Source organism: Sphaerodactylus townsendi, linkage group LG06 (assembly GCF_021028975.2).
Source record: "Sphaerodactylus townsendi isolate TG3544 linkage group LG06, MPM_Stown_v2.3, whole genome shotgun sequence".
Taxonomy (NCBI): Eukaryota; Metazoa; Chordata; class Lepidosauria; order Squamata; family Sphaerodactylidae; genus Sphaerodactylus; species Sphaerodactylus townsendi.
This window is the reverse complement of record NC_059430.1, coordinates 85,762,415-85,776,594: the sequence shown is the minus strand read 5'-3', so window position 1 is coordinate 85,776,594 and position 14,180 is coordinate 85,762,415. Positions and strand designations below refer to the sequence as shown.

The window sequence follows — 14,180 nt, the reverse complement described above, 5'->3', positions numbered from 1 at the left end:
TTCAGAGGTCTGCTGATGGATCATGGGCTACCTTGCGAGGTTTTTTATTTTTATGTGGAGCAGGGGGGAAGGGGAACCAGTTTAAGCACCACTTGTGTTAATGTCCCTAATCGTTTCTGATGTTTTTAGCATTCATTGAGAAGATTCCACAGAGGGCTGCCAGACTACAGTAATGCTAAAAGCTAAAAGCTTTCCAGGTGATTTGATATTGCAGGTCAAGGTTTTATTTGCTTCTGTCCCTATCACACTTCTAGCATACAGTTTTGTGATGAGATAGTGCAGGGAAGATTTGGACATGTAATTCTGCTCCTGTTAAAAATGTAATATGGAATAGCTTGTTCAGTTTTGGGTGTACACAATTCAATTAGAAAAAAACTTAATTTAGGCAAAAACTGTCACAATCCAAATGATTTACAAAATTGGACAGCATAAGTAGTTATCAAAAACTTCTAAAGAGTCAACTTTACACTCTGCCAACAGCATTACTTTAAATCCATTATCATTAGATTATTTCTACAAAGTCAAATACAGCCCTACTACTACTAAACCAGAATTTTATTGCAGGAAGGGTATGGGGGATACTGGCCCCAAAACACCATTTAAACAAATCTGAGTCTCTAGATGAGCATATTGAGAGAGCCATCAGGCTAATTGTGCAATACATTCCATCAGCCCTCACATAAAGGCATTATTTGTGAGTACTGACACATCCCTGTGGGAGGGAAGGAGAGTGTAGCCTCTGAAATTTGTGAGATGTTCTTTATCTTTGCATGTGCTCAAATTGTAAGAGAACTATGAACACCTTGTAAGCAAAATACTTCATTTCTTCATTTGCCTTTCTCCCCAGTGCAGCTTCTAACATTTTCCTCTCCTCTATCTATTCTCCCAACATTGTTGTGAGGGTTGAGAGCATGTGACTGATAGCAAACATCTATCACAGAGTGGGGATTTGAACCTGGATCTCCCAGATCCTAGTCTGACACTCTGACCACTATACTGCACTGGTAGAATACACTGTTCATTATGTTCTTTCTCCCCTCATTCACACGAAAATGCAAGGCCCAGAGAAATATTAAAAAGGTGCCTAAAGAAAGGTCTTCTAAAGTGTCTCTTGCTGAGGAGAGGAGTTTAAAGATTCCTTTACTGGTATCTCAGCATGTGCAGGATTAGTTGGTTGATGTAGAGTCAATGTTGTGGTCAAATGGTAGCTTAGCGTCAGCAGGCAGTGGCCTCAGCACAACCCCAGGGTTAGAATTAATTTAGTATTGTGTGAAATGATTTTCTGTTTGTACAAACATTTGCAGAAGCACGGTTTGAATAATTAGTAGTATATTGCCATTAGAGAATCAATTCTTTGTTTTGGGATGTTGTGTGGTTTCCGGGCTGTATGGTCGTGTTCTCGTAGCATTTTCTCCTGACTTTTCACCTGCATCTGTGGCTGGCATCTTCAGAGGAAAACAATTCTTTGTTTGTTTTTTAGTTTGTGCAGAAGCTTACAATCCTGATGAAGAGGAAGATGACACCGAATCAAGGGTATGTTATACTTTCCTAGTCCCAGTAGACAGATTACAAATGTAATCACATTTCCTTACATTGAATTTCCTGTTAACAGCAAAAGAAGATGCATTTTCTAAAAATATCCTTCATCCCTTTGCTTGCACTGTAACATGAAATTTAAAATAATACCAGTCTTTGTAATTTCCTTCACAATCTATAATACTCTTTAGGGACTGAATAAATAGAAAGTTCATCATTTTCCCTCAAATCTCAAGAAGGAAGGTTGATATTTTAAGGGAAAGTGATACATTTGATCATCTTGAAAAAAAGTTTGCTGATCAGTGGTACCAAAGACAGCATTTCAAAATATTATGGGAAGTTTCCTGGAAGACAGGGGGAATATCAGCCAAACTGGATGTAAGATTCATGATCAGAGTCTGCTGTGTTGTCCTCTGTTCTTGTTCCGTGCAGCCATGGGGACCTGAATATGACTGGAGCAGCTGGAAGAGGGGTCAACCTTACTTCTCCTCTCCCATGGCACTTTACTGATCTGAGTCAATCAACATAACACCACAAGCTCATTTAAAGAAATACGCTTGGAGTCTCATTTCTTCTTTTTTTTTCAAATGAAAATAATCATTAATTTCTTTTACCAAACCTTGATTAAAATTGATTAGGGTCAGTGACAATCAGATAGCCTTTCCTTGGGACAGTGTTTTCCAACCTTTTCGACGTTTCGGTACCCTTGACCTCACTCTTCATATCTTACGGTACCCCTGCCATCCTCCCCCCATCTTCCCCTCCCAGTTCCCCTGCTTGCCACTCCCCCACCTTCCCCTCCCAGGGTGAAGGGAGGCACGGGGGGTGGGGGTAGGTGGGAAGTGGCTGCTGGCCTTGCAGCAGGCCCTGCCCCCTGGGCCAGCTCCATATCCTTGCTGGTGCCGGTGGGTGACACCACAAAAGTGAATGGTGCCGGTAGCATTGCCGCAGTACCCCTGGGACATGCTCACGGCACCCCAGAGTACCACGTAACCCTGGTTGGGAATCGCTGCCTTGGGAGCTTGAATAGTTGACAGGCTGATCTTATTTGCAGAGTGGCACACATGCTCCTGTAATCTGCCATTCTTCCATTTTTTATGGCCTCTGGGCACAGTGTGGTGTGATTTTTAGTTTAGATATACACCTTGACTAAACTGCTCCAGTAAGAGGTGTTCCACCAAGATTCCTTGTTCTGCAGTGTTCTATTCATTGTATGTTTTACATTGATATTCTGCAAAGAAAGAAATAACTAGAAACAGTAACAAATGATGGGTGGACTAATTCAAAGTTGCAGCTGGGCATTCTGTGGCTGGGTGTGGAGTGGTGCTAATTATAAACTGGGAATCTAGTTATCCCAACTTACAGTGTTAGAATATAAAGTGGATTGAAATTGAAGTACAGAAAAAGATTGTAGCTTCTTTTAACATAATGGGAAAGTAATTGCTGTTTTTTTCTGTAGTTTAATATGGGAATGGTATCATTGCCAAAAACTGCTGCAGGTATGCCAATTCAACTATGTACTCCATTTCTCAGCAGTATTAATTGAGGCTGTCCTATGGGCATGGCCCTTCTGTGATTATTTTTAAGACTGTGCTTTAGAAAGAAAAAATAACAATAATTTGTTCTAGATTGTTCATCCCAAAACAGACGATCAACGGAACAGACTTCAAGAAGCCTGCAAAGACATCCTTCTTTTTAAGAACCTAGATCCGGTAAGATTTTTAAAATTTGTTATTGGTGCCAAGCAGTAGAAATTAAAGAGGGCACTAATGAAAAATTTGTTTCCCAGATATATTTTGCTATTTGGGACCACAGTGTGGTTTTGTTTCTTTAACCAAAAGCTTTTATGGAGGAATGCTTCATTATGGAAAACAGGGACTGTGTTGTCTGTATCAAATAATATCAGTATTATTTAAAGCAAATTAGATTTATTGTATTTATTTTCAGAAGGATTATTTAAAACCCCTTATATATGAATGTGTGCTCATAGGAACTTCACTTGAACATAAAAGATTTTAGCTGGACATTGATGTTGTTTATTCACTTGCGATTGTCGTTTACCTTAATTAAAATCATTCTGAATCCAGCCTTCATTTGCATCTATTTTTTTAATGCTCCTATCACTTTCCTTTTTTTTCAAGCTTTGTACTTGAAAGCAGATTATCCCTGGTTTGGTGCAAACAGACATAGTGCTGCTGTTAAAATAGGGGCCATGGCTATCAGCTGTTCAGAAACAGGACCAAGAAGAACTGGATTTGCTCTTTCCTATCTTTGCCAAACATCTGATGAGTGTGATTACTACTTTTCTCAACAGCTGCTGCCTATATGCACAGCTGGGTTGGGACTGGGGAATATTAATTGAAGGGCTGGGGGAAATAACAATGCAAGGAGAGATAAACAGTCTGATCCTCACAGTGCAGTTGACATGTTCCAGGTACTGCTTGGATTGTCCATTTTTACAAGGAGTGTAAGAATTAGCTTTGTAAGGTGAACATCCAGTGAACAAAAGGCACTGACGAATAATGAAGGCATGGTTCAATTTTGTTTTTGGAACAAGAGTATAACCATTTGGTTAACATTTAGTCACCTTTCCGTCTTCTGCAAGATCCTGGTTTCATACAGTGTAGGCATTTGTGGTCACTTGTTGCTGAACACCTGCTAGAAATGTTTGAGGTGTGAGAGAGAACAGGGAGGAGCAGAGGGCCTAAACAGCTGCATCCTTCCAGGGAGGCGACTTTCCCATAGTTCTAAATGCTTTCAGTAGCAGCCAAGAGAATTGAGCCATCATTTTCCAAATTCACCTCTGCTTTTACTTGTCCAGGATGGATGAGACAGCTTTCCTGTACACTTATGAACTTCCTTTTCCCTTGCAGAAGGGAAAATCCAATTACCATTCCAGTTGGGGGAGTAGTGTTCTCTGCTAGTTCGCACCTTGTACATAGCTGCTGGTTCTGTTTCAGCTCCAGTTCCCCATTGCCTGTAGAAGTTGGGGCATAGGGTAATTGTCTATAGCAAGTTGTTGGTAACATTTTCTCTATTACTAACTTTTGTCCTGTAGCGTTTATTCGCTATTGTTGAAAAATAAAAGAGATGATAAAGGGAAGAAAAAGAAAGAAAAGTTAATGAGGAGAAAAACAAAAAAAGGGGAAAGGGTGTTTCCAAGAGCTCAGTGGCTCACTTAACATTGCTAATACTGGATGCTTTTAGAACTAGTGTATCTAAAGTCCAGATCCTTCCAGTCCACCTGTCACATTTAAGTTTCCCAATATCTGGGAAGATGAGATCTAAGAAAAGCTTGCTCTATAGCCGGCAAAATAGCCCCTATCAGCAATGTATAGTCTAGCTAGGAGCACTTGGAGGCTCAACCAGGGTGAAATACCATTCAACTGGAAGAGTTCTGTAGTGTTGTTATGCCCACCCAACTTTGGAGGTACCATCACAAACTCATATAGTTTTGAAGAACATATATTTTGTAGCAACATTCTTCTACAATATGAATTATGATTTCAAATTATGTCTTGTGTGTTCTGTTGTTTTTATGTAATATTCAACTAAGTTGTTGTGAAAGCTGAATTCTTCATAAATAACTGTAAAACTGTTATGTCTTCACAATAAGCCTCCAAACTCAGTAATCCAACGTTTATTAAAAGTACAACCAAGCACACTATAGCACTCTACCTCTAACAGCTGCATGCACTTCCCTTCGTTACATGTCCTTAAGTACTTATCTCTTAAAGGAACATACACACTATACCACATTTCCCTTTTTATAATTTTTTTTAACCCAAAACATAGTCCTTAGTCCAAACAGGTGGTCGTCTCATTCTGTTACTTCTGTTTCCTGCAACAGGTGGTATATTGTGGGTCAGTGGTGATGATGGTATCTGTGTAGGCGCATCCAAAGGTCCTTGTTGTCCTGGTGGCGTCTGTCGGGACACGCCTGAAGATCCTGGGTGCGAATCAGAGTTATTTTCTCCACCAACCAATTCATCCTCATTCGTTACTGGCAACAAAAAGGCATCCTCTATTTCAGAACCCACTTTGCTACCATTACCATGTACAGGTACCAAATGTGAAACATTCCATATACGACCATCTGACAATTTATAAGTATATAATCCTTTCCTTTCCACTATCCTAAAGGGTGGTGTAAATTTACATTCTCCCTTTCTCGCGACAATACCTGGTCTTCTTTACTCTCACCAATGATCCACATTCAAATGAAATATCCTTAGCCCCCCTACCTCATCAGCATAAGCTTTATACTGCTTTTGCCTCTTGCTCCACTCTTTTCCTCAAACCAGCTTCATAGATGGTACAACGGTTCTTACTTTGGGAATCCGCTAATATTCAACTTAGTATTCATTTCTCTCCCATGCAACAATTCTGCTGGTGATCTCTGAGTTGTCGCATGTTTAGTTGCTCTATACGCTTGCAGAAATTCAGTGGTAAACGCAACCCATGCCTTTCCTTCCAATCCAGCTGTCTGCAGGCTATCTTTCAAGCTTCTATTAAAGCCAATTTCTCCATTCAGCTTTGTGGATAATACACTGATGATTTCCTATGTATAATATTTCGTTCTGCCAGGAAGGTTTCAAACTCCCAGGAAGTAAATTGAGCACCATTATCAGAGACCAGCTCTTTGGGGTCCCCTTCCCTACTGAAAACTACACAGAGGAACTTAATTATAGCAGCAGAAGTTGCTCCTGATATAAATGCTATTTCTGGCCATTTGCTGAAATAGTCTATTAGAGTAATAGATAAGCACACTCAATAGGGGCATTCTCAAAAGGTCCCACAATATCAATAGCAAGCTTCTCCCAGGCAGAATGGGGAAATGGAACTGGCTGCAATGGTGATTGGTGTGTTTTTGCCATTTTGTCATGAGATTGACAAGTAATGCAAGCCTTAATGGCCACTTCTATTTCAAAATCCATCCCAGTCCACCAATACAGATCCCTCAATCTCTGCTTTATCAGCATAGGCTGCAACAATTCTGGGACCAGCTGTTGATGTGTTCCTCGTAGTATACAGCCATTTTGTAAGGGTAACTCCTCACACACTCCTAAAAATAGGGCATCAATTCTGCCTCAAGCCCTTTTTTCTTTACTAGGCCATTTCACTATCAAAACCCTTCTTAACTTCTGCTGGGTTGGACATGCTGAACATGCAGCCTGAAGTTTTTCCAGTGTAACTGCAGTTGGACTGCCTGAAAGGAGTGCTACTACTTCTATATCCTCCTCTAGCGATGTCTCTGGAGATGGCAACGGCAATCGAGACAAGCAATCTGCAGTTACATTCTCCTTTCCTGGTTTATATTCCATCTCATAAGTAAAAGAAAGCAACCGTGCTGACCATCTAGCAATTCGATTCCCTGCCCTTCCTAACCCTTTTGATGTCAACAATGTTGTCAGGGGACAATGATCAGTACGCAATTTAAGGCATGGCCCCACAAGCATGTTCTCCACTTTTCTATCGCCCAGAAACAAGCACGCACCTCTTTTTCAACCACAGAATATTTCCTTTCAGTCTGGGTTAACTGCCTTGATGCAAATGCAACTGTTTTTTCCACCTTACTCTCATGGAGCTGGGTCATTACAGCTCCCAAGCCATATTCTGAGGCATCCGTTGTTACAATTGTGGGCAGTGATGGATCAAACGATGCTAAAGCTGGGCTATGGACAATCAGGTCTTTTACAGTATCAAAACTGGCCTGGGCCTCAGTTGACCATGCCCACTCTACATTCCCCCGCAACAACTCTCTAAGTGGTTCAGTAATTGAAGCATAATTAGGAACAAACTTTGCATACCATGAGGTCAGACCCAAAAAGGAACGCAGCTTTTTTAAATCACTTGGGGGTGGTGCCTGTAAAATAGCTTCCACGTGATCTAAATCTGGTTTCAACCCAGCTGATGACACATTATGTCCCAAAAAGGAAAGTTCTTTCTGCCTAAGTTTACATTTTTCCATATTAAGTTTCAGCCCAGCTACACTAATACACTGTAATACAGATTGTAAATTACTCTCATGTTCTTCAGGAGTCTTTCCAAACACAATAATGTCATCTAAATAACACTGGACTCCTTTCTGCCCTTTTAATATTAAGGACATCATCCTTTGAAAAGCAGCAGGAGCTGAGGCCAACCCATATGGGACACGTTTAAATCAAAACAATCCATCATGTGTAATAAATGCTGTAAGATCCCTGCTTTCTTCATGCAATATAACTTGGTGATATGCACTCTGTAAGTCAAGGGTAGAAAACATTTTTGACCCTGCCAAGTCAGAAAATATCTCCTCTATATGAGGCAATGGGTGGCTATCAATGACTATAGCTTCTCTCAGGTCTACACAAAGTCGTATTTTCCCATCTTTTTTTTTTACCACAACTATAGGTGAAACCCATTCTGATGACTCCACCTCTTCAATAATGTCTTTCTGCACCAGCTTCTTAAGCTCTTCTGACACAGCATCTCTTACAGCAAATGGCAATCGTCGTAACTTCTGTTGCACAGGGACCACATTAGGTCTCAGTTTTACCTTATGGGTAAGCCCCACAGCACAACCCACTTCTTGCGTGGAATTATCCCTGGTCACAGCCAAGGCAACCCCTTGTGGCAAATCCACTTTATCTTGGGGGGCCATAACGCATCCATCCACCACCATCAATCTTAATGCAGCAAACAAGTCTCTGCCAAGGATAGGGGTACCATTAGGCACAATATAAAATTGTACTGATGCACAGCATGTTCCAAAACTCACTTTAACAGGCAAACAACCACGCACTGGTATTTGATTCTTTAAATAGCATACCAGCTGCAACTTTGGCTCTACCAATGGTGCCTGCTTAAAGTACTGCAAATAAATTGCCTCAGGTAATATAGAGACTGCTGAACCAGTATCTAACATCAGCTCAACATCCTGGCCCTTCCCCAACGAGGTAGCAATTATATTTACAATACACATGATTTTTCCCCCTCCAAACACAGGACTACTTCCATTAACATTCAAAACAGTTACATCAGGCACTTGAATTGAATGTACTTGATGGCTGTTCCATCGGTCTTGGCACACTTTAGCAAAATGCCCAGTCTTTTTACAGTATTTACATTGTACACCTTTTGCAGGGCACCCTAAAGTAATCTTGGTAATATAATGTTGTAGAGAGCCACAACGAAAACATGCTTTTGTCAGTGTTCTGCTTCGTTGGCTCCCTGACTGTCCAGTATATACTTTCAGTTCGTTTGTGGTGTCTTGAGTTAATTTTGGTGCTTTCTGCAACAGTTCCACTTTCTCTATTTCTCCTCCAGTGCCCAGGTGCATCATATCAATGTCACTCAAGACTGCTTCAATCTGGTTTGCAATAATCATAGCGTTCTCCAATGATAGTTCTGATTCCAAAAGCAGTCTTTCCCTAACACGGGGTATGTTAGTTTTTTCTACAAGTTTCTTATATCTCTTATATCTCATCAGCCAGCATTCCAAACTCGCAGGGACCAACTAAGTCTCTTAAAGCTGCAATATATTGTAAGGTTGACTCCCCCGGTTGTTGTGCCCGCTGCCGAAACTTGTAGCGCATAGCAATCACATTAACCTTGGGCACAAAAAAATCCTTCAGTGCAGCCAAAGCAGTTTCATATTTATCATCCTTAAGGGAAAGTGTGTAGAAAATATGTTGTCCTTCTGCTCCCAAGGAGTGAACAAGCAGCGCAAGCTTCCTTTCTTCAGACACTTCTGTGTCACTAATTGCAAGCAGGTAATTATAAAAAAGGCGAATCCACGAGGTAAAAGGAGTTGGAGGCTCACCTGGACTTTGCAGAAAAGGTACCAACGGATTCAAAGGCAAACAAGCCATCCCTCCTTCGTCGCCAATGTTATGTCTTCACAATAAGCCTCCAAACTCAGTAATCCAACGTTTATTAAAAGTACAACCAAGCACACTGTAGCACTCTACCTCTAACAGCTGCATGCACTTCTCTTCGTTACATGTCCTTAAGTCCTTATCTCTTAAAGGAACATACACACTATACCACAAAAACCCTGAAATGCTCCCAACTTTGAGGTCCAAACTGAACAAACAGTTACTGCTTTGTATAAGATCCTTCTTAGAAAGCATGCAAATGTTGATTTCTGAATTAGTCAACTATTTTGCTTCTCTGTGAACTGTGTTTGCATACTATGTGAGCATAGCAATATTTAAACTACCGTTTGCAAAAGGACTTTGTGGCACTAAAATGAATAATGAAGCCTCTGCAGTTTATAGGTGGAACTGATACTAATAATATTTACAAAAATTCTTTAGTGCTGGGAAATGTTTAGAATGGCCAGCAGTGTTCTATAAGGGGAGTGAAAGTTCAGCTTGGTATAAAAAACCTCACATTGGGACTGAAGTTGTTTGATGAGAGCAGTCAGGCTGCTTGGGGGAGAGATCTTTGGAGTTAAAGAGACTTACAGCCCAATCCAGAGCTATCATGTGGGTGGGGACAGCGCTGCTCCATACCACCCCGCCTACTCCAAAGAACTTTCCTGCAGCACAGGAAGCCCCAATTCCACCCCCACCCCCCAAATCTCACCTTTAACTTCCCCATAAGAGGAAGCGGAGATATGCGGCAAAAATAGTGGTGTATGTCTGAGCCCCACTCTTCTGGTGCAAGGGAGCTAAACTGGTGGTGGAAGCCAATTAAGGTCAGCTCCACACCCGGGATTGTCCCTGCCATGCCGACTCAGCTTGGGCTGGTGGGGAAGCACCAGTGGAGAGCTGAGCGCCATGGCTGGGCATTGTCGTACATTCTCTCTGCCAGTGTAAGTGCCCCAGGAAGGCACTTACGCCAGAGTAAGCCCACACTGCAGCCGGGGGGGGGCTTTGCCTGCCCCCCTGGATTGGGTAGCCCAGCAACTAGATGGCAAGAGTTGGGGGCAGGAACTTGACACATGTGGAAGAGATGGAAGAGAGGGCAGAGGAACAAGCAAAGAAAAGAGTATTGAAAGGAGAAGCCAATATGGATTAGGCACAGAATAAAAATACACAGCTTGAGGATAGATCATCAAAATTAGAGCTAAAACATACCTACAAAAACATAAAAAGAACAATTGAAACATAGGGTAGGAAGAAGGGATCACTAACAAAACAAATTATGAATTAGTTTATCTGGTGTGCCTTATGGTGTGTGCCTTACAAGAGACAAGAGACAACTACTTTGCTTTGGGGGTTAAGTTATACTGTACTGGGCCACTGTATGCACCTCCTTATATACATACACACCCCACATACCCACACACCTACCTTGCCACTTAAAGATGGAAAAACAGTGCCAATAAAACAATTTAACTTTACAGAAGATAGGCATATGTGCAGCCAGGCCTTTTATTGGCAATCCTAGTTGATGCAGAAAAAGAAGAAAAGTTTGGATTTATACTCTGCTTTTATTGACAATCCCAGTTGGTGCAGAAAAATAAGAGTTTGGATTTATATCCTACTTTCCTCAACCATAAGGAGTCTCAAAGCGGCTTACAAACTCCTTCCCTTCTCTTCCCACAAAAGACACCTTGTGAGGACTGAGAACTGTGACTAGCCCAAGATCATCCAGCAGGCTTCATGTGCAGGAGTGGGTAAACAAATCTAGTTCACCAGATTAGAGTCTGCTGCTCATATGGGAGTGGGGAATTAAACTTGGTTCTCCAGATTAGAGTCCACTGCTCTTAACCACTATACCACAAAGAGACACAGTACTTTTTACCTTGGGAATAAAGCTCCCCTCACTTGTTGTATTGTGTCTTTGAATCTCAATTTGGTAACTGTATATAAAGCCCATAAAGGTTTTGGTCTACTGCAGCGGTTCTTAAACTTTGCTGTACTATGGATCACTATTCTAGAATTATTTTGTGCTTTTGTGCTTTACAGATCACTGTGTTTGTTACATTATTGTGTAGAGTTTGGTTTTTTAAAAATGATGTATCTACTAAAGCTTCTTGCACTACTAAAGAAAGAATCTTATTTAGGTTTGAGTTGAAATAGAAATAGACTTCTTTTTCAGCAGTTGCTACAACTATGGGGCAGGCAATGGCTCCTCACGTGCAAACAGAAAAACATGAGAAGACCCCTCTGCAAGCCCACTGCTCACTTAAGAGCCCCAAGATAAGTGTTCTATGCATAATAGGCCACTGTCTTCTCTATTTGTAGGAACAGATGTCTCAGGTGTTAGATGCCATGTTTGAGAAGCTGGTTGATGGAGGGGAGCATGTTATTGATCAAGGTGATGATGGCGACAATTTCTATGTAATTGATCGGTAAGTTATTTGCATACATTAATAACAGTGCAGGGGTGTTGGGGGTTGCAAAAACTATATTTTTTGCCTTTGGTAGTCACTTGACGTGGAAGTCATATTCCTGTTTTACTGTGGCATCTCTGTAAATGAGCTTGTTCATATCTCTCTGCCACAGTCCAACATGGTAGAGTGGAAAGAGTAAAGAACTGTAATTGAAATATCAGAGAATGAAGGCAAAAAAAAAATCAAAGGGTGATTCAGGTCAAGTGTGGGGATATGACCCTGTTTATTGCTAGCAGGTTTTGTTGCATTTTTAACTTGGTAATGGTGGAATGTGACATCAAGTTTTAGCTGATATGGTGCTCCATAGGGTTTTGAAGGCAAGAGAAAAACACAGGTGGTTTGCCACTGCTTGCCTCTGCATAGTAAGCATGGACTTCCTTGGTAGTCTAACCAGGGCTGACACTGCTGAGCTTCTGAGGTCTGGTGAGATCAATCTAAGCTGGGGCCATCCTAGTCAGGAAATCTTAACTTGGCAGATTTTAAATGTTGGTTTAACATAATCTTTGCATATTTGCAGAGGGACATACAATATCTATGTGAAATGTGATGGTGTTGGAAGGTGTGTTGGCGCCTATGATAACCGTGGGAGCTTTGGTGAATTGGCTTTAATGTACAATACATCCAGAGCAGCTACAATCATTGCTACCTCTCCTGGTGCTGTGTGGGGTTTGGTAAGTGCATGATGTTCATAACCTGTCTTATCCAGGCAGCTCAGATCAACTAACTTTGTCAAAAGTTGCTTATAGAAGCCTAACATGAACTGCAATTAATTAGCATGCTCCAGTTGCATTAAAATCAGTTGGCGTTTAACTGATGCTCCATTGTGAAGAAAGGAGCATCTGATTGCCGTGGCCAGGGAGGACCTGTTGGAAGGTTATATCTTTGCTCATTTCATATTTAAAATAAGAAGCTAACAAATATCACATTGTTGTATTGTATCCCAGTTAGCATTCTTTCCTATCGATGTGAAAACATGCTCCATTTTCCACATAGCAAATCACTGTACATATACAGTGAAACCTCGGTTTTCATTGGTAATCTGTCTGAAAACAATCAGTGAAATCCAAAACCGTTGAAAAGTGAGGCTCCATTGAAGCCACTGCGGGTCGCTAGTTTTCACTGCAAACTTAGTGCACGCGCTCTGGCGAAAACCAACAAAACCTGAAGCAATGAATGAAAACCGAGGCAAAATTTTCGCCCAAAGAATCGGCGAAAACCGAAACCAGCAATTTCTGAAGGAGATGAAAACCGAGGTTCCACTGTAATTATTTTTAACCTTTTACATATTTTGTACATTAGTCTATTTTTAAATATAGGTTTGTTTTTCTTACAGGACAGAGTAACATTTCGAAGAATTATTGTGAAAAACAATGCCAAAAAGAGGAGAATGTATGAAAGTTTTATTGAGTCATTACCCTTCCTTAAATCTTTAGAAGTAAGCTTTCTTATTTTATTATCTCCATGATTTTAACAGTATTATCTTTATTTCCCTTTAGTTTAAATTTTTCAGGAGTCGGGTAAATAAACATGCATTGTTTTCAGGATCTGAAGCTCTGGGTAACACTGTGCATTCCATAGATTTAGGAGATAACGGCACAGTAATGTGCATTGATAGTCCTTGTTTTCTGGGGCAGTTGTAATTTTCATGCCACTTGTGAATCACTATTTTTGTAACTGAGGGTATCTTTTAAAATGCACTAGAATTTGCATTTGAATTTGCAGAAAAGTCACTGTTATTTAGCTTTCAGTTCCAGGCTCTCAATCCCCAAAACAGTGATCCTCAATATTGTACCCATCGACACCATGGCACTTATCAGAATTTTTGCTGGTGCTCACTTGTCTTTTTGCCAAACCAAAGAGCCAGTTCTTTTTTACTCCAAGAGGTGCTTCAGAAATTCCCAGGAGAAATTCCTTGATCATAGGAAGTTGCTTGTACTCTGATGGCTCTCTCCCTCCGTGTGTGGTGACTTCTATTGGTGGGAACCCCTTCTCAACACCCCCAGGATGGACAACTCTAGCTCCCCACTGGTCTCGTAGGCCTCAGAAGTAAGGGAGGAGGACTCACTGGCTGCCTGACCCTCATGGCTTGGCCAATTCCCCAGTTTTGCATGGACTGCCAGCCAACAGCTTTCTTTTCAGATGCCTTCCTTCCTGGACCCCAACCTGCCTACCAGGGCCTCTAGTTCTGGACTGAGCCTGCCCTTCCCTGGCCTTATGGGCTACCTGTGCTTCCTCTCCTTCCCAGACTCTGCCCTTCCTTAAACTTCCCTTGGACCCCACCCTGCTTGCCTTCCCTGATGCCAAGGCCTGTGCC

General features: G+C 41.3%; 1 protein-coding gene across 1 annotated transcript in view; it reads left to right on the top strand.

The window, feature by feature from the left end:
• Positions 1-14,180, top strand: part of PRKAR2B (protein kinase cAMP-dependent type II regulatory subunit beta) — an 80,090-nt gene that overhangs the window by 49,902 nt on the left and 16,008 nt on the right. Inside the window, exons 3-7 of the mRNA XM_048499489.1 lie at positions 1,481-1,533; positions 3,165-3,248; positions 11,718-11,824; positions 12,384-12,537; positions 13,200-13,301. Coding sequence (XP_048355446.1) covers positions 1,481-1,533; positions 3,165-3,248; positions 11,718-11,824; positions 12,384-12,537; positions 13,200-13,301 — 500 coding nt within the window. The remainder of the gene's footprint in view (positions 1-1,480; positions 1,534-3,164; positions 3,249-11,717; positions 11,825-12,383; positions 12,538-13,199; positions 13,302-14,180) is intronic.